Source organism: Suncus etruscus, chromosome 2, assembly GCF_024139225.1.
Source record: "Suncus etruscus isolate mSunEtr1 chromosome 2, mSunEtr1.pri.cur, whole genome shotgun sequence".
NCBI lineage: Eukaryota > Metazoa > Chordata > Mammalia > Eulipotyphla > Soricidae > Suncus > Suncus etruscus.
The window spans coordinates 16,976,352-16,997,748 of NC_064849.1; the positions used below are offsets into that span (position 1 = coordinate 16,976,352).

General features: G+C 34.4%; 2 protein-coding genes across 2 annotated transcripts in view; one reads left to right on the top strand and one right to left on the bottom strand.

Annotated features, from left to right (window-relative positions):
• WDR72 (WD repeat domain 72) overlaps positions 1-19,801 on the bottom strand; it is a 205,734-nt gene extending 185,933 nt beyond the window's left edge. The window contains exons 1-8 of the mRNA XM_049769302.1: positions 19,649-19,801; positions 12,340-12,446; positions 7,312-7,390; positions 5,712-5,886; positions 4,975-5,051; positions 3,732-3,851; positions 2,943-3,088; positions 2,464-2,560 (exon numbers count right to left, since the gene is read on the bottom strand). Of these exons, the coding sequence (XP_049625259.1) occupies positions 2,464-2,560; positions 2,943-3,088; positions 3,732-3,851; positions 4,975-5,051; positions 5,712-5,886; positions 7,312-7,390; positions 12,340-12,446; positions 19,649-19,801 (954 nt within the window). The remainder of the gene's footprint in view (positions 1-2,463; positions 2,561-2,942; positions 3,089-3,731; positions 3,852-4,974; positions 5,052-5,711; positions 5,887-7,311; positions 7,391-12,339; positions 12,447-19,648) is intronic.
• LOC126001626 (protein unc-13 homolog C-like) overlaps positions 1-21,397 on the top strand; it is an 853,998-nt gene that overhangs the window by 566,250 nt on the left and 266,351 nt on the right. The window lies entirely within an intron of this gene.

The following is a 21,397-nucleotide window of genomic DNA, read 5'->3' on the forward strand; positions in this document are numbered from 1 at the left end:
GGAACAGAATAGATCAAGGGCAACTAGCTAGACCAACTTCTTTCAGTTTTATATTATTTTATTTTGACTTCATGATCTTCAAGTGTTTCTCACTCTTAACATAGCTGGTTGTCTAAATAAGACTTGTCAAGGGGCCGGGTAGGTGGCGCTGGAGGTAAGGTGTCTGCCTTGCAAGCACTAGCCAAGGAAGGACCGCGGTTTGATCCCCTGGCGTCCCATATGGTCCACCCAAGCCAGGGGCGATTTCTGAGCACATAGCCAGGAGTAACCCCTGAGCTGAGTCAAACGGGTGTGGCCCAAAAACCAAAAAAAAAAAAAAAAAAAAAGACTTGTCAAAGAGATAGCATGGAGGTAGGGCATTTGCCTTGCATGCAGAAGGATGGTGGTTTGAATCCCGGCATCCCATATGCTCCTCCGAGCCTGTCATGAGCAATTTCTGAGCATAAATCTAGGAATAACCCTGAGTGCTGCTGAGTGTGACCCCCCCCAAAAAAAAAGAATTGTCTAAATAGGGTCGGAGAGATGGCACAACAGTAGGGCATTTGCCTTACATGCAGCTGACCCAGCAGAGCCAGGTTCAATTCCCGGCATCTCATATGGTCAAGCCTGCCAGGGATGATTTCTGAGTGCAGACCCAGGAATAACTCCTAAGTACTGCTGGGTGTTGCCCAGAAACAAATCAATCAATGAATTAATAATAAATAAATTAAAAAAAAAGAATTGTCTAAATAAAGCAACTATACTTCAGGGCCAAAGTACCCATGAATATATTTAGTAGGGCATTTGCCTTGCATGCACCCAATCAGGTTCAATTTTTGGCATCCCTTATAGTCCTGAAGAGCCAGGAATAACACCTAAGAACTACACATCTATCTGTAAATCTACATTTAAAGAGTAGAGAACTAAGTAGTTTATGATACCACTAGTATTTTTGTTTGTTTGTTTGTTTGTTTTTGGGCCACACCTGGTGACACTCAGGAGTTACTCCTGGCTATGTGCTCAGATATCGATTCTGGCTTGGTGGGACCATATGGGATGCCCCGGAGTTGTGTGCAAGGTAAATGCCCACCACTTTGCCACTGCTTCAGCCCCTGATACCACTAGTATTTTTAAGAATATTTTTCATTGCTGTACTTTTTCTTTTTATATTATAGCATTAATATTTTCAGTAGATTAGAAGCTCCTAAAAACATTATTTATATTTAGACTTCAGGGAAAGCTGTGCCTTCTAATTATGCATTTTAATTCTAAAGATTCTAAAATAATTATATTAAAAATAACAAAATAAGCCTCAAATATACCATAATACTGTTTTTGTGAGCAAGGCTCTATTGGTGCACAAACACACACACACACACACACACACACACACACACACACACACACACACTTTAGAAAGAGTTCAGAACCATGAGTCTAAATTTTACATCTCTGAGTGGCACTTCAGTGTTCTTTTTACTGTTAGCCTCTTAATAAAGACTTTTCAACACAATCTCAGGATATACCACAAGATGATTACCAAAATACAGAATTTCTTATAGACTATATAGTTAAGCAAACTATCATAGTGGTTTAATTCTAGAAAAAGTAGAATGCTTCTTTGATCAACACCTTAATAATTCAAAACAAGTTCATTCATCTGTGAAATACCTTTTTTTATAATTATATGATTTAATCTCTTGAATTTAGTTATCCAAAAGATTAAAGAACAAACTTTGATTAAAACTACTAAAATAAAATAATTTCTTGAATCTCCAGTCTTTATAGTGAGTAAAAATATAACTTACTATATATACTTCAGCATCTATAAATGCTCACTATAACTGCCAAACTGTCTTTTGGAAATCAGCCATATTTCTTTTAACAAAGAAAACATTCAGGAGAATAATTTGAGCATATTATAATATATGGTTTAGTTTTTAAAAAGACAAAATATAAATCATTTCATAAAAGTTAAAAATAAAGGAGCAGGTATATAAAAATGTTAATGGTATTATATCAATCCAAAAATGTCAGTGTGTCTTTGTGAAGGGTAGAAAGAAAAAATACAGAAAACTTAAAACAATGGGTGGATCTAAGTATATTCTACCTTTTTTTACAACTTTTCAACTATTTAAAAAATGTCCCACTAAAATGAGTAACTACCTAAACTCAAAAGAATTTATAAAACATATTTATAGTGGTAAAATTCAAATGTTTGATTCTTCCTTGTTTGCTATTTAGTTTTGGTATATTCAATATGTGTTGTTTTGTTAGCCACACTTAAAAAATACATTTTTTTAAAGAAAAAACTTGGTCATCAGTGTCCACAAACAGTTAGATTTGATTTTCTTGTTAACAACTTGATGTGATCCTGTAATTCCATTTTTTTTTTCAAGACTGCCTCTGTTAACGGACAAAGCCACACTTATCTAAGAAATGGAGTGAAACAGCTTTGAGGCAGTCACTCTTTTCTGGTATTACCTTATTTTCCTGCACAGAAGTGGAGCAGAGTAAATGAGGATAAATGGTCTCCTTAAGCACTCTTCCATCAGCAGGGTATATGCTTTTTGAAAGCCCACTGCATGGCAAAAAATAAAAAGCAAAGTTTAGAACTTGGAGTTTCTTTATTCACTTTTCCTCCCTCTTCTTTTCAAAAGCCGGATGGTACCATTCAAGTTTCTCAACTCTGTCTAGAAATTGTCGGGTTAATAATTACAAGTGACTTTTTTGAAAACCCAGCACCAGCTGTACAAGTTATACATGGTTAATCTCATTCCTTCATCCCCTGCTGATTTATACAAAGGCTGAAGCCTACCAAGCCGGGAGTAAATCTTCCAGTGCCAAAGTTGTTTTGTTCTGGTTTTTGATCATGGGCAGCATGCAGAGATTTTTCCATAATAAACCTCCCAAAGTTCATTTACTACCTGAGTGTTTTGTATGCTGCTCCCATCTGAGCCCACCTGTTCAGCAGCTGATAGATATTACTGTGACCATCTTCTGTCCAAATGATGATTCTGTGAGCAGCAAGCACCTCGCCACCAGCAAACAATTGTCCGCTCTTACTAACTTCAGTCCACAGAAGGGTAAAATCACAATAATCATAAACCTAAAACATAAAAAAGAAGGATGCACATTAATGAGAATGTATCAGTGATATGAAAGATAAATTATGTTCACCAACAACTTTTAGAAATTAGTATTCAAAGCAATAAAATAATAAATACAAACAACTCACCCTAACTCAGCTATCAACATAATATTTTACTACTACTTTCTATTTATCCTAGGGTAAGTTTCAGTGAATAGCTGTATTATTTTAGAATGTTCCAAGTAAACACAGATGACCAAATCGGTGTATATTTTTATTCTATTGATTTAGTCTATTTTTTCTAGTGATAGTTCTACTTAACATTTGAAAGTTAAGTTGATATCGCAGACATCAGTTCTTAGGTCATATAACATTTAGTTTTTTCAAAAATACATTAATGACATAAATAAGACGACATGTAATGTGTTGAGACAAGTATATGAAGAATCAAATCAAAAGGGTACTATCAAGTGATGAGAACAGTTTTATTCCATCTTGCAGATATCTATAAATACATTAACAAAATTGTTTACTAAAAAGTGAAGAGTGACAAAACAGAAAAATAAAACTGAAATAGGACCAGTGTTGCTCTGAACATGAAAGCAAAATATGAACAGAAAAACCATATGCATAACATTCATATTATCATAATATTTTATACCTTCCAGCACTTAGAAAATACAACCAAAAGAAGTCGCTCTGTATATGTGCAAAATCGTATTGTCCGGCAGTTCTGGGAGTCAAGATATTTCGATTCCTTTTCATAGACATCTTGCTTTTCCTTCAAAAGAAATAAAGTTATTTGTACACTTTATACACACACACACACACACACACACACACACACACACACACATATATACTTGTATAAAAGATCAGTTTTTTTGGTTTTTATCTCTCTAAAATATTTTATAATTAAATAATTTTTATTTTGACCAAAGTGGATTACAAATCTTTCACAGTAATATTTTAGGTATAAGTGCACCGAGTAAGGATATAAGCAAATTATTGACTCAGGCAAATTACAGGCCCTTAGAAAGATGAAAATAAAACAAAAGAAAATAATTTTTAAGCTGATAATAATTTTAATAACAAAATAAACAACATATTTTGAAAAGATAGAAGAGTGCCCTCTTTAACTGAAATTATTAATTGTTATTTTCTGAGTCTTCATAGGGCTGAGTAGGCCAATAGACTTCCTAAGGAGGCCCTAAGCACCTGGAGCAACTGAAACAAGTTGTTATCAGCACAAACACAATGGCTATTCTCAAGTGTCTTCTAATGCTAAGTAGCAGGACATATGTTCCCAAGCTGTCCTGAGTTATCTCTCTCAAAATAAACACTCTAGAAGAGAGGTAGAGAAAATCTGAGGACAGGTAGGAATTCTGTTTTTACTTTTAACTAAAAAATGTAAGCAAAGTCAGATAGCTCTGAAGTCAAGGCACTTTCTTTTCACTCAATATACCCACGTTTAAACACCAGCACTGCATATATGTTTTTGTTTAGGGACAGTATAGAAATAAAAATTCAAATAAAAAATCACCTGCATTCTATATGCAGAGGAGGTTATACTCCAACTTTTACCTATGACTACTACTTGAAAAAAGGCTAAGCAAAGGGCAAAAAAGAGATAAAAAATGTATACACATTTACATCATCTGAACTATTTGGAGAAGCAGGGCTCAGGATTTATAGACTGTACTTAAAAAATCATTCCTGGTGTTGCTTGGAGCCAGGGATCAGCAGAGTCGTCTATACACAAGTCAAGTCCTAACCTGCTGTGAGATCTCTTCAGCCCAATATTTGTACTTTTAGCAATGGATATGCCTGCCCTTATCATTTAAACAGTTGAAAAAATGTGCATAAACCTGGAGGAAAAAAATATTAGAACTTTATCAGCCCACCTGAATGGTGTTAATAGATGAAGAGAGATCCCATACTTTGAGCTCACCAGCTACTGATACCACCAAAAGAGAGTCCTCTGGAAAGACAAACAACATTCACCTATGAGCAGACCACTCCTATAACTAATCCCTGCAAAGATTATCTCATAACATTGAAGGATTATGCAGGATTATGTAGGTTGAAATGTCATACTTTTTAAGTAAATACTTTACACTTTAGAAGACATTGTATATTTGTTTTTAAATTTCAAAATCAGCCCCATGCCAAAGAAAAGCAGCCCTGAGAACAGAATCACATTTTGTTGGCAAGGTTACACCTTCTAAATTCAGAAAAATGTAAGTAGCTATAACATATTGCATTCTATACTCGTTACAGAAGATGAATTATCTTCATTCCTATACCCAGAAGATGCTGCAAGAAAAGAATTGAGAGACTCCTGCTAATCCACAATAAATGCAAAAATGCTTGCTTGCCATGCTGAAAATGAAAAAAAAAGAAAAAAGAAAAACTGGGTCATGGAAATGAAGTCTCCTCCAACCTCTTCATCTTCATATCTCACTGACTAGACAAAGACTAGAAGCATGGACCTCAGCACACTTGCTTAGTTTTTTATTTGATTTCCCCACAAATAGACATAATGAAACATTCTGAACTCTTGCCTACTAATTTAAGGAACAGTTTGAAAGTGATATTTGTATATGTAATTTCTCAGCGTTATGTTACAACCAAGGATTACCTTGAATTCTCATGGAGTGAACAATGCACATGCAGTTGATCCAATCTGGTGACTGAGATGATGAGAAATTATGAACAACAGCCAAGGTTTTGGCATCAATGATAAGAACATCCTGATATTCTCCACAACAGAGAAGCCAGCCTTCTCCTGTCATCCGGAAAGAACAGTGGTAATACTATGCAAATGAAATGAAAAGCAAATATTAATCATTCCCAGCAACTCATATTTTTGACCATAGTTAAGATTTCTTATCAGTGGTTTAATTAAAATATTATACTGAATATGAACTAAAATTTCTTTTAATCCAACTATGCTACACTTGTTGTTTTTGCACTTAATTATATTTAATCAGAAAGATATCTTTTTAAAAAATTTTCTTTTTTATTTTTCGGACCACACCCGTTTGATGCTCAGGGGTTACTTCTGGCTAAGCGCTAAGAAATTACCCCTGGCTTGGGGGGACCATATGGGACACTGAGGGATCCAACCGCAGTCCTTTCTTGGCTAGCGCTTGCAAGGCAGATACCTTATCTCTAGCGCCACCTTGTCGGCCCCTCTTTTTTAGTTTTTTTTAACTTTTTCTTTGTTTTTATGGGCCAAAACTGGTGATGCTCAGGGGTTACTCCTGGCTTTGCACTCAGAAATCGTTCCTTGCTTGGGGGATCATATGTGACGCAAGGGGATTGAACCACAGTCCGTCCTAGGTTAGCACAAGTAAGGCAAATGTCCTACCACCTGTGCCACCACTCCAGCCCCAGAAAGATATCTCTTTAGTAAAAGAATACTAGTCTGAATCATGGAAAGCTCCAAATCTACTATTATTGTAGTGCTATGTTGAACTCAAAGAAACAATAATTGCAGGTTTATTTTCCTAGAAACACTTCTCAGGATAAGACAAGATTAAAAGTATTTAATAAGCCTTTGATAATAATTAATTAATAACTTGTGAGCCAACTAAATTTTGAAGTTAGGTTTTATTAAGATTGAGTAATATACCTTGGATGAGTTCTTTGACAGTACAGGTTTTGGTCCCAGAAAGCAAGATAGTGAGTGTGAGCAATGCAAGTCATCAATGTTAAAAGCCATTAGTGAACTCTAATGTACCCTGCCAGCACCACTGGAATCCTGCCACTAATTCACATAGATACTTAAGTCATTCTACCAGAAATTAAGATCTGCTTTGTAATATTGGGTAATGATTACAAAGGTTATAGTTATGCCTTTTATTTTTTTTCATAAAAAATAAACTCAGAACTTAGATAATCAAAAAATGTTAAAATTGAAAACAATTTTATAGAGCAGTACAAAACTAAACATGATTCTGTTATAAGTGCAACAAAGAAAAAGTAATAAGTCTGTCTTTCAAAGACAAAAAGATGCAGAAGTGAAAAGAATCAGAATAAAAATGGTTGAATAGTAACTTGTAGAAAAGAATACTGCCAAGATACATACTGATATTACTTTAATTGATTTAAAAATAGTTTTTTCAAAAAAAATAAAAAAGATCCTCCAAATATACTTCTTAAAATGAATAGCATAGAAAATCATTAAAAATAATACCAAAATTCAGAAATATTTTTCAGGCAGTGAAGGTACTCACACAAATCACAGAGTGTCTGTAAGGAAGTGTGGCTTTCTCCACGCATTGTCCATTGGTGACATTCCAAACACACATCTCCCTAGAACAGATAACTTTGTATTAGTCTCTGTCATTTCCACTCAATTGACTGGAATAATTTTTGTGCCACCAAGTTTTTCTGTAAGCCTGCACTTAAATGTAGCCTGAGCACTTCTTTGGCTTTTTTTTGTTACAGATTATTGGGCAAGAAAATGCTGTAAAGATTAGCAGGGTGACATACTGTGTCCATGTCTTTTTGTTTAGGTAATTACACCCTGATGCCAGTCTACAAAACTGAACTTTAATATCAACCTGGCCTACAACAAATTGTGGGGATCCATCTATCACAGTCTGTTAGTGTGACAGTACAACAATCTTTCCATGGAGAATATTTCCTCTTGAAAATGTTTTTTTTTTTTTTCACTCACTTTAAACTACATATTCTGAAGCATATAAAGCACGAAGGGCTGCATTTTCAAGAGATGCACTTTTGCAAAAAAAAGAAAATAAAATAAACAGTGCCACCAAGAGGCCACGTTTGGTCTACCATCAATATGGTTCACTTCTTTTCTTCCGAAATTCTGAAATCATCCTTGACATTTAATATTTAGAACTTTTTGAATGCTGACTTAGCTACACGGCTGTTACAAAGAGATAGAGTTACAAAATAACTGAAAAACGGATCTACTATAGAATCCTGTTTATAGGTATTCTGTTCCCAAAACAAGAATGGATGCAACAGTTGTTTGGCAATATTCCTCAAGTTTAGTATTTATAATACGTCAGCAAAATTTTTTATGGAATAAAATGAAAGCTTTATTGGCTTTAATGGAGAAGCTTCCATGAAGGAACAAAAGATAAGGGCTAATATATGCATATAAAATGATGTATACATTTGGTCATTTGAAGAACTTCAGGGAAGTTTTCATGCCAAACAGTAAAACTTAGTGTTTAAATTGGTAGTTTTCAACTTGAGACAATCTTGTTTCCCAAAAGACAATGTTCGGAGATATATTGGTTGCTTTAATATTGGCAACTAGTGAAAGCGAAAAAGTTTCCAAACGTTCTATAGCAGGACAATTTTCTATAGCCAACAATTACCTAGTGGTGTAGAAACCATTTCTAGATACAGAACTAATAGAAATAAAAACACATAATACTTTCTCTTTAATAGACAAAATATTTTGAAAAAATATTTGAGGTCATCTAAAAAAAATACAACCAAATCAAAAGGGGATCTAAAAAATAAACTAAAGGTAGACATTTAAATAGCATCTCAAATAAATGCAGTTAAAAAGCCATCAATATAAATTTTAATTGTACTATAGTTGAGTATAGCATAGAAAAATCCTAAAGAAAAAAATTACCCCCAGAGTTTCTGATATCATGTCTCTATGTTTGAGTTCTGAAGTATGGGATTTTTTATTTTGTTTTTTGTTGTTCAGGGTTTTTTTGCTTATTTTTTTATTTGTTTTTAGGTCAAACCTGATAGTTTTCAAGGCTTGTTTGTGGTTCTACTCATGACATGGTATTTTGAAAAGATCAGCTAACCTGTATCCAAATAAGTTTATTTGTAAAGTGGGTCTGTGCTCTAATTATACATTATAAACTCCCTAACAGAGAGAATTATGAGAAAGGTTAATACAAAACTGATCTCTGGGACAGCACTTTGATATCAAATTATGCTTATTAAATCACATTTTACAATACTGGAACCTAGAATTCAATAAGAATGTGCAAAATCATGCAAGATATTTCCATATTATTGAATACTGATATTTTTCCTATTAAACATTTTATTTTCTATTTTAAATTTGAAAATTAAAATTTATTTTAAAGTTAAAAGTAATAAGACAAACAGCCTTGTCTAATAATCCTAGTTAATAATATAAAGCAAATTCATACTTTATAGAAATCCTGGGAGTGTGAAAGTTATAGAATAAGAAAAATTATAAAAGATTAAGAAAATTTGAAATATAACTATTAAAATGTTAATTCTGGGGGCTGAAGAAATAGTTCAAGAAGTAAGGCATTTGACTTGCTGATGCAATGCAAATCCCAGCACTGCATATGGTACCCCAGGAACTACCAGGGGTCACTAGAGAGTCAGAAATAGCCTCTGGGTATGGACAGGTATGGCTCAAACTTCAGCCACACTTTCCTCAAACATGCTTATATTTCTTTTCTTTTTTAAATATAGAACTCCAAAATTTACATATATATTAAATCACCTTAATTATTTGAAAGACATTATTTTAAATTATTTACTTCAATAAGAAAAACAAAAGAAAAAAAATTATCAAATCAGAAAAATGTTAAATGCCTACTATAATAACCTGAAAGTTTTTTTTTCTTATTCCTCTCCAACTTTCTCAATAAAAATTTCTCAATAAAAATTCATTCAGCAGAAAAATGGATAGGTCACCATGTTTCAGCTCATTTTCTAGTTTTAAAATTTTTGAATTTCTCTTATTCTAATTTTGCCTATCTATTCTAATAGATTTAATTTAATATTAGGGTGATTATAAAATGCTTTGGCTTTGTTCAGATTTTAATCATGCATCAGGAAAAAAGACACAAACATGAATACTTGTTTGCCAATTTGAGTTACAGTCCTTTATATTCTTTAAATTCTCTTTTCCCTCCCTTTCATCCTACTTTTATTTCCTGACACCCTTAGGATTTTATTTTGATGCTACGTAAGTTTTGCCTTAGATTTTTAGTTTCAGCCTTTTTACATTCTCAGAGCCATGTTCTCTCAGAATGAGTTATCTATTCCTGATAATCTGTAGATTGTTGAAAGCCCAAACCTGTTTGTTCACTGAATAGTAATCCGAGTTAGTAAATGTCTTCACCTGCATGACATTTAAAACTTCACACCCCTCATGTGAAAAAAACAAAACAAAACAAAACAAAACAAAATGATAGTATCTTCCTCCTGTGTTCCCTTTTAAAAGCCTCAATACCAATGCTTGTCCCAAATCTTTCTTTACCTGATGGTTTCTCTCATTGCTCCAAATAAAACAAGAAAATAAAACCAGATTCTGTGACTCTTTAACCAGGTTCTTTAATCCCTATTTCCCATGTTTATGTGGTGATGGTATGCATCAAAACCCAGGGTCTTCTTCATGCAATGCATGTGCTTTACCATATATTTCATTTAGTTTATTCAATTTTTATTCAGTTCAACCAGTTCCTTTTTCAGTTACAGTTTCATAAGCAAACAAACATATAGATGAAACTTAATTTTCACATCTATTTCGAGTTAGCTACTTTGTTTCTCCACTCTACAAGTAGTAAGAAAAAAATTGACTGTCATCCTAAATTTTCATAAAATAAAACAGGACTAAATACATAGATGGCTTTGTGACAGTCCTTGTAAAGGAAAACTACTGATGATATGTGAAAATAATATACTCAAACATTTCACTTACTGAGTTGTATACAAGGATGGATCTTTCAAATAGTCCTTTGTTATGTTACATATTTTTTTTGGAAATTAGTAAATTGGAGATACAATAATTTTCACAAATGTGCTTCATACTGTATTTTTTCTTTTTTGGGGGGGGTATGAAGGGAGGAGTCACACCCTGCAGTGCTCAGGGGTTATTCTTGGCTCTTTGCTCAGAAATAGCTCCTGGCAGGCTTGGGAGGACATGGGATGCTGGGATTCAAACCACTGTCATTCTGCATCGAAGGCAAATGCCCTACGTCCATGATATCTCTCTGGCCCTTTTTTTCTTTAATTATGTTTTTTCAATAACTTTGCTCAGCTACCTGGAAACAAATGTATCTTGATCAATTATGTCAACTATGTGCTTTTTAAAACTTTTTTAAATATAAAGAAATAAAAATAATAACACATTTTTTAAAAAAAGGAATTTTGTGGAAATAGTTTCTACAGGTTAAACACTTAATTCCTCATTCATTTGGTTCTTAGAATTCAGAGCCATATAACAAGGAAAAGAAAAAAAAAGAAAAGGTTCTTTTGTTCTAACCCATAATCCAATCCCTCATTCATTCAGTCTTCATTCTTGTCTGTGCTTTGTAAAATAATTCAATAGCAAAGTCTAGTTGATGGTAGTTCTTTCATCTGTGAGACTTTTCCTTAGGGATCCTTTTTCATTTAAAAAGTCCGATTTCCTGAGCAAGAACAATAGTACAGGTAGTGTGTTTGCCTTGCACATGGCTGAGCCAGTTTGATCCTTGTCATTCATTGGTTCCCCTGAGCACCCTAGGAATGATTCTTGAGTGCAGAGTCAGGAGTAACCTCTGAACACTGTTGTTGAGGCCCAATAAAAGGAAACAAAAACAAAAAAGTTTTGCTTCTGGGGCAGAAGAGGTTGTACAGCAGGTAGGGCTTTTGCTTTGCATAATGCAAACCCAGGGCTGCCAACCTGGGTTATCAGTTTCCTATATGGGTTCCCTAGAATTTCCCAAGCCCACTAGTAGTGAACCCTGAGCAAAGAATAAGCTTTGAGCACTGCTGGCTATGGCTCCCAAACAGACAAAAGTCTTAATTCCCTGAAATTGCAACCAAACCTTTCCCTTCTCACTTCCATCACTTCTCTCTGTTTTATAATGGCATCAGAAAAGTGTACAACATAGAAGTTGTAACTACTGAATTGTTCTACAAAACAGGGGAGATATAAGTGTGTTGGCGTAAGAACCAAAGTCAGTGAATACAGAAAAATGACTATTACCAATCTTTTTAACATTCATTATACTTTAGGTAGCATTTGTCGGTGTCCTTTAAGTAGTAAGGTTGTCATAGAATCTAATATAAATGTTGGGGTGTTTATTTTGTTAACAATCTGATATATGCATATATATGTAATATGTAATACTGGTTACATCTCTCAAATCCACTACCAGATATTCAACCACTCAAACTAAAAATTTTAATATGTAAAGGCTACATGTTACTAGCTAAAGAATTCCACACTCTGTTGTAGTTTCTTAACGGGAGAAGGAAAACAAATAAATTAACAGTCCCATACATTTACCTACCCATTTTCAGAAGCACTAACAACATAAGGCTGTTTAGAGAAGTCTCTTGCTTTTGCCAAGCATGTCACTGAAGCTGAATGAGCAAATAGAAGTTCTTTAGCTGAAATCTGAAAATGATAGGGTAAACTTTAAGTAGCTCTCAAGCTTTTTAACTGACAAATATATATTTCACATAATATTTATTCATCCTGTTTAAGAAATTACATTATGTATTTTCTGTACATAAAGATTCAGGAAAACTGATAGATGACATATAAAATCAACAGAATAACCCACCCATAAAAGGATTTGTGTTGTACACAATTTCATTGTTTTGGTTTTGTATCCATCAGGAACCCTATCTATCTTACAACATCTAGGTTTCTACTACAAATAAGTCAGTGCTGGTTTTATTATGCATAAAATATGCCTTAAGTAGCAGTGTATAAATGTCAAATATGAGAACACAGAAGTAAGTTTATAAAATACTGCAAAATATATTTAACTCTTCTCTATTATAATACTTTACTTGGATTCTTGCCTAAGATATAGTAAAATTTTACTTCCATATCAAAACATGAGATTTTAAGTCAAGCTCATTTGTGAAGTCTATTCATCATTTTGTAACACAAGAATATAAAAATCAAGCTACAAAACAGAAAATATTTAAGCTTGTCTATTATAGAGAAAAGGTTTTCAAAATAGACAATATTAACTTGGGAAAAGAAGTGTAAAAATAAGTGTTGTTCAGTATGTTGAGAACATTTTCACAAATATGATGGTCTGCTTTCAATCTCCAAGACAACAAAAACCTATTCATTGTAAATTGTCTGATTATAAAATACATATCTGTAATACATTAATAAGGTTAAATTATTACATACAAAAATTATTTGGGGGACAGAGTACAGTGAGTAGAACTTGTACAGAGTCACTCCAGGTTTGATTCCCAGAATCTCATTATGTCCTAATTATCTCATTATTCCTCCCAGGAATGATGTCTGAAGTCAGAGCCAGAAGTAACCCCTGAGCACTGATGGGTGTGGCCCAGAAACCAAAAACAGAAAATAACTGCTTCTGTCTTCAACTTCAGAAATACTCTGAAGGTCTTTGTTGTCAGGCTAATTTCTATTCTACAAAGATATTTTATGATTGGTAAGAATAATATTCTCTATTTTTTCCTTGGAAAATTCAGAAGTTCAGAAAACAAAACACAATCTTCTACCTTTATTACACCTGAGAATGTATACATCTCTGAACTTTACATTTCCATGCATAAAAGACAAATTAAGCAATATATTTAGACACAGCAAAAAAATTGCCTTTTTTGTGGGGGGAACCACTATCAGTGATGCTCAGGGCTTTGCACTTAGGGAGCACTCCTTGATGAGCTCAGAGGGCCATATGTGATGCCAAAATGAATCCTAGATCAGTGGTATGCTAGGCAAGTACCCTACCCACTGTACTTTTGTCCCAGACCCCTTAGACATTTTAACCTCTAGAAAAATAATTTACTATGAAAAAAACTCTGCACATAGCTTTCCACACAACATTTTTGCTTGACTTCTTAACATTGTGTGTGTGAGTACGTGTGTGTCTTGTTTTAAGTATAAAGATAATTATTTATTCCTTCAAAGGATATTGCTACATATATGAAGCTAGAAGACCTTATGCATCAAATCACAAAAATATATTACTATATGCTTTACTTAGATAAGATACATAGTAAAATATGCTTCAGACAGAAAGTATCTCACAGCTTTATAACTTCCCCTTTGGCATCATCTCCTTTGGCAGACTCTGTGTCACTCAAAAGACAGATATTTGCCTCCAACAAAAAGCATTGCTGTAATTTGTCTCATGACAGTGAAAGAAAGTGGCTTGATTTTCAACCTATATACTTGCAAGTGACAAAAGCCATGGAACCTGATGTATTCACTGACATACCCTTCTCTAGGGAGTAAAAACCTATCCAAAATTTGTAATCAAAGGCACTTTACTACTCATGGCAACTTCCTTCTTCCCTGTCAGCAACCTTTTCTCTGAAGTCCACTAGTTTTAAAATGCATAGTCACTCATAGCAATACTCCCTGAGCCAGTTGCAACCCTGGAGGCCTCTTAAAACCACCAAGTGTAGCCCCTGGAAGTGTCAAGCCCTACTAAGGTGACTCATATTTCCCAACTCTGAAGGGCCCAAGTCACATTGCATCCTCAAGCTCTTGCTTTGAATCTCTGGCCCGACTGCTGAAGAATTTCCAAGGGCCCTTTATCATCCTGGGAATATCTTGAGAGATTTTCACACACATAAATCGATTTACTGCGTTATAGGTGTCAAGAGTTATTAAGAATTTAGAGTCCAGGGCCAGAGAGATAGAACAGAAGGAAAGGTGCCAACTTTGTAAATAGTACACCTGGGTTCAATTCCCAGCACCTCATATGATCCCAGGAGCCTGCCAAGAGTGATCCCCGCATGCAGAACCAGGAGTAAACATTATGCATGGCTAGATGAGGTCCCCCCAAAATAAAAAAAATCAGAAAATAAATTCAAAATCTGATACCAAGGAGATACTGCAATGTGAAAGGTGTTTACATAGCATGTGGATGATTGGTTTGATCACCAGCAAGCCATATTATAATCTGAGCTCCATGAGAAAGAAAGGGAGATGGGGAAGGGGAGACGAATGAAAAAGCATTCCAAACACAAAGCAAACTCAATACCCTACTTAAATATCTTTGATTCTTCCATCCAAACTAAATCTGATTTCTACTTCTACCTCAAACTCTAACTCTGGATTTCTCATTTTGTGTACAATGACACATTTGATCTCATATTCACAGCATTCCCATTACATGCCAGTAGCATTCCCATCTCTCCATTGATACTCCTTTAAAAAATGCGTTTAGACAGGAGAATAAGGAGAAGGAAAAACATCTTTCACAAAACACAAATATCTATTGCTATCTTTTAATTATGCAGATACTTAAGTAATATACATATAATATAATATTTTCTAATATAAACCAATATATATTTTCTAATATAAAGAAAAATTCTTTTTCTTAGGAAAAAATATTTTGTACTTTATGGATCTTTTTATGTTTTCCCATTTAAATTTACTTAAACTCTTTCACTCTTACTAAATTTTACACTTGTAGGTTTTACTTGTGTTATATAAACTTTATATTAACACAAAGTTTAAATCTTATTTCAGATATGAAATGCAAAATAATTAATATCCACATGCAAAATAAAACTTAATGCAATATATTTTAGGTGCCAGATTAAAATGCATTTATGTAAATGAGAATAGACACATTGCAATAAATGATTTTAATTTCTTTATTTACATAGCTTAAAATCAAATATTATGAATCATCACAAATTGACTTATATGGATCTGGGTTTTTTTTTAATAATTCTATGTGTTATTTCTTTAAGTTTCGTTGAAACAAGCAATATGAAAAAAATTGTTGTATATCTGACAACATTGTAAATCACAGTGTCTCATAAAAATAAATTTAAAAATATATAAACATGGGCCAGAGCAATAGCACAGCAGTAGGGGTTTGCCTTGCATGTGGTCGATCCAAAACAGACCTCAGTTCAATTTCCGGCCTCCCATATGGTCTCCCGAGCCAGGAGAGATCTCTGAGCAGGAGTAACCCCTGAGTGTCACAAGGTTTGGTCCAAAAAGAAAAAAATTTATATAAATATGTCATATTTTCTGGCGTATGAGATGACTGGACCTATAAGACGACCTCCTACTTTTCTTGTTAATATATAGAGGTTGGGCTATATTCTTTGTATAAGACTACCTCTCTTTTAACGCACATTAAATGAAAATGAAAAATGTAACAGAAAAAGAGTAGAACTCTCAAAGAGAAACAGTATGTTTACTAAAGCTAGACTTTGGAGCGCCAACAATCATTTTACATTTGCCATTTGTAGTGAGTGACTGTGATTTTTTAATTGTGATCTACATTGAGGGCTGGGGGGGGGGGGGTCCTCCAGGAGCATCTGGCTGGATGCAGTGATTAATAGGACAGCTAGAGGGAGACAGAGTGCCATCTATGTGTCCTATAAAAGCTGAACAGAGGACTGAGCACTGGAAAGCCACATACCAAGCAGCTGGATGGGATGCAGCTCTGGGTAACTCAGCTCCTCTATGTGCCCTGAAATCAGGACAAGCAGAGGGCTGAGTGATGATGCCTGGCAGCTGAATGGGATGCGAAGGTAAGAGGAGGACTGATCACTCGTCCCTGAAGCTAGAGTAAGTTTCAGCATGCTATGTACTGGCTTATAAGACGACCCCCAATTTTTAAGAAGTTTTTCATGGGTTAAAAAGTCATCTTATACACCGAAAAATACGGTATGTATATACATAGACATGTATATATAAATGTATATATATATATAAACAAATGTGACTATATTAAAAAAGAAGCTAGTAGCCAGAGTGATAGCACAGCAGTAGGACATTTGTCTTGTATGCTGCTGACTAGGAGCAGACCCAAGTTCAATTTCCAGCATTCCATATGTTCCCTGAGCCTTCCAGGAGTGATTTCTGAGCACAGAACTAGGAGTAACCTTTGAGCACCCTTGGGTGTGGCCCAGAAACAAAAACAAAAAGCTAATGTACAAAAAAAAAAAAAAAAAAAAAAAACCTAGCAAAAATAATGCCCAGAAATCAAAAAACACCCCAGACTAGGAGAAATAATTTGTCACCTGACCAAGGGTTAATACTCAAATTATATAAAGGTCTGGTAAAACTTTCTGAGGAACAAAAACAATCCCATCCAAAAATTGAGAAAAGTTAATATAAACTTTCTCAAAGATATGCAATTAGTCAAAAGATAAATGCAAAAAATGTTCTGCATCAGTTATCATTAAGAAATTCAGATCAAAACCACACTGAATGTCTTCTCAGGTATGTGATGAGTTTATATCACAATGAAAAAAAAACAACAACCAAAGTATCAGTAGGGATATAGAAAAAGGGAACCCTCAATCACTATTCATGGGAATGTTGACTGATCCAGCATTTTTCGAAATACAGAATGGACACATCCCAAAAAACTATAAATTGAGCTTCCATATGACCCACAAATTTCAGTTTTTGGCCTCTACTCCAAGCACTCAAAACCTCTACTAACAATGGGAAAAATCAGGAAATTATCAATGTCCAAAATAAGATGACTAAATATATTATGATACATATAGTCAATGGAATACCATTCAGCATTAAGAAAAGATAAAATCATGCAATTTGGTACTATGTGAATGGATCTAGAGAGTATTACTGAGTAAAGTTAGTCAAAAGGAGAGGATCAGACACAGAATCATCTCTCTCATATATGTAATATAAAGACCCATAGTAGATGAATAATAAATATACAAAGGAAATAGAAATGGAGAACACTTTTCTAGTAGGAAGTAGGGTGTGAAGAGAACAGAATTGGGTCAGTGATAAACAAGGAATGAACGCTCAAGAGGAGGATATGGTGCTGGAAGTTCTATATACAAATTTATATCCAGTTATGATATAAATATAATATAATAAATTATAATATAATATACTCTTTATAGTGCTTAAATAAAATAAATCATAATGATTAAAATAAAAACTAACTAAATAAAAAGAAAACAGTTATCCTAGAGACAGATGTTCACATCCTGATGATAGCTATGCTATAGTGACATTGAATGCCTAAAACATTAGCACTATTGGAAATCATAGTGCTTAAATGGACAGAGAGGGAGAGGGAGGGAGAGAGAGAGAGAGAGAGAGAGAGAGAGAGAGAGAGAGAGAGAGAGAGAGAGAGAGAGAGAGAGAAGAAAGACAGCTTTAACTTTTTAACTCCAAGCAGATTTCCTACTAAGGAAAGCATGGCAAAACTTCTTCTACTGCAGACAACTCTCTATAACCTCATATAGAAAGAACCTTGTATTATAATATATCTGTAAGTGAATAGCACAAACATATATGAAATGATAGAGATGCTAGAGTTCTGTATTTCTTACATTTATAGCAGTCTAATATTGGAAGAAACTCCTCTATCTAGAAATCACTACTATAATTCAACATTTTGTTTTATTTTATTTTTAGATCAGACCTCGTGGTGCTCAGAGGCTACTTCTGACTCTGCACTCAGAAATCACTCCTAGCAGGCTTGGGGACCACATGAGATGCCAGGAATCAAACCAAGATCTGTCCTGTGTTGGCCACATGCAAAGCAAATGCCCTACTGCTATGCTATTACTCCAGCCCCATAATTCACATTTAAAAGAACAGCAAGAAGGGCTGGAGAGATTCAGGGATCTCCTTGCATGTATCTGAAAAATTACAAAAAAAAATGTTTTTTCCAAAAAAAGCAATAAGATACTACAAGTCATTTAGTATCCTGTGTTTAAACTCCACAGAGATAATAATTATGAAGACCAATTGTCAAAGCAATAATACCAATTCCTTCTTTTAGCAACGTTCATAAACATTGAGCTGAGCTAGTTTGATGCGCATTTCTTGGCAGTCCTATCTTGTAACTGTTCAACGATAGGAGATGTTAATTAATTACACTATAAAATAGAATTACAATTAATTGTTAATGTAGGTGTTAAAGTGACAAACTTTAAAGGCTAAAAATAGGCTTTGAGTTTTAAAAGGCTTCTTAATGAGGGCAGTATTCTTTAAGTACATCATTAGTTTAAATGTTAAAATTGGGTCTAGAGGCTGCAAGAGCTAAGAAAATATCTATTCCAACATGTTAAATGTTTATTACTTGGGACAGGGACAATTAATTGTTAATCAATGAGCCAAATCCTAGGTGAGGTCAGATTCTGAAATAGGAGGCCTACAATAATAAATTGGATTTAGAGCTTTTTGAATTAACTTGTAAAAATCACAGGAAATAGACATTAAAAGAATAGTAAGAAGGCCAAGCTGCATAAATATCCAGATAATCAAGATATCCCTCATTTTCTCAGTAGTGATTTTCAAGGGGACATTCTATTGGGATTAATGGGCCATAACTGTTAGAATTATACTTACATACTTGTACTTCGGTAATTTCAACATGTGATTCAGAATGAAAAAGAATAAAACTCAGCAGTACTTAAAGGAGGTAATACCTGATAGTGAAGATCTTAAATATTCATCATCTTCTATAGGATCTTGATTTTTCATTTTCTCCAAATTCAAAAATAAAGTCAATGTATTACCTTAAGAATGAATTTTCTTAGCAACCACACAAAGCATGCACTGTCATTTCAGGTAGAAGAAGAGGCCAACAGTGTTTCTCTGGTGCAGTTTCGATATATATAGTTTCCACTAACCTTTAATTCAGGTGACAGATTCCAAAGGCACAGTTGGCCCTCCTGACTCCCTGTCACAATGGTTTGCTGGTCGTCAGTGATCATGATGGCAGTGATGCTATGGGGAGGGGCCTTCTTCCCCCAGACCACCACTGCTTGTAGGCAGGACTTCATTTTGTGAGAATCCTGAATGAATAGAGAAGGAAAGAGCATAAATCAACACCGCCACTATATATGGAATAACAAATGCTATAAAGTGGATTCATGATGATACCAACACTGATAACCTGTTTGTTGCACCAGAGATATGGAGAAAGGTGCTTTCCTGTTAAGTAGTAAAGAATGTGCTCATTAGATACTAAATAAACATGCCTATATTAATCCACCAGAGAACTGGCTTTCATTTCCATAAAATTTGCAATATTAGGTGGGGTGGAATAAGAATAGATTATTTCCTACAAATCCAGCTTTTACTAAGGATCATATTAAATATGGAATAGAATAGTTTACTGTTCTGTAGAATATAATATTCTGTATGTAGAATATAATTATTTTATTCTCAATGATGGAGTTATTGATGTATTATAATTCAAAAACAGCTTTGCAGATACTTTCTTTAGAAATATCTCTTAATCAAAGAAATAGCTAAGCATTTTCTTTTAAAAGTGTGGACATAGATAGAGTACAACAGGTTAGGTGCTTGTCTTGCAAGTACCTGACCCACGTTTGATCCCAAGCATCTGAAACTTCTTGAAATAAAACATAATCATTAAAATAAAACAATATGACTGGAGAGAGAGTACAGTGCGCAAAGTAACTTGCCTTATGTGTGGCCAAAAAGGATTATATAGCTGGCAGTGTATATGGTCTCCTGAGCCCTACTAGGAGTAATCCCCAAGCACAAAGGCAGAGAAAGTTCTGAGAACCACCAAATGTAGCCCCAAAAACAAGCAAGAGAAAAGGAAAAGAAACAAGCAGAAAAATAAATATCTAATAAGAAGATAAACAGAACAATTCAATTCGAGTGAGATTCAATGGACGCAATTGTAAAAAATGTACAGACTAAATCTATATTACCAATACCAATACAAATACAAGAGGCTGAGGGAGAAACTTTAAGAGAAGACTAATAAAAAGGAATTAAGAGCTTTAGATGACAGACCGAAAATAATCAACATTTGTAGAATAAATTTTTCTCTCAAATGCTCATAAACTTATCCTTCCTAGGTAATTTAATCAGAAAATCATCAGGTAAAGAAGATCATCAGGTAAAGAAGAGGGTGAGAGAGCTCAAATAGAGTAAGGAGAACACATGGAATCAGAATCCACAGAGGGTAGGTAGGCTTTTCACACATGAGGAGGCCAGTGTGAAGTGCAAGGTCCAAACCAGGCAAAGAGAGATAGTATGCATAGACTATCTCATACTGGATATTGGAGCCTGTAAATAAAATGGAATGAATTCTCACAATGAAGTGCCTCAAATGGGACTGACATGAGCCTATGAGAGGTGAAGGTGGTGAAGGAAGAAACTTTGATTTGGGAGGTTAGGTTCCAAGTAGGGCAGAGAGGAACTAAATTTAAGGGAAATGCATTGAGGAGTTTTAGAGTCCAAGGAGATTGGTAATAGTGTTTATGTTGGGGAAGGATGCTGTGTATTCCAATCCTGGGCAATGGGAGGAGGGTCTTTGTGAATAAGGATAGGTGGCTTAAAAAGCTGGACCCCTAAAGATTAAGAAAGAATGCATGCTGGGGCATTCAGCAGGTATAAAA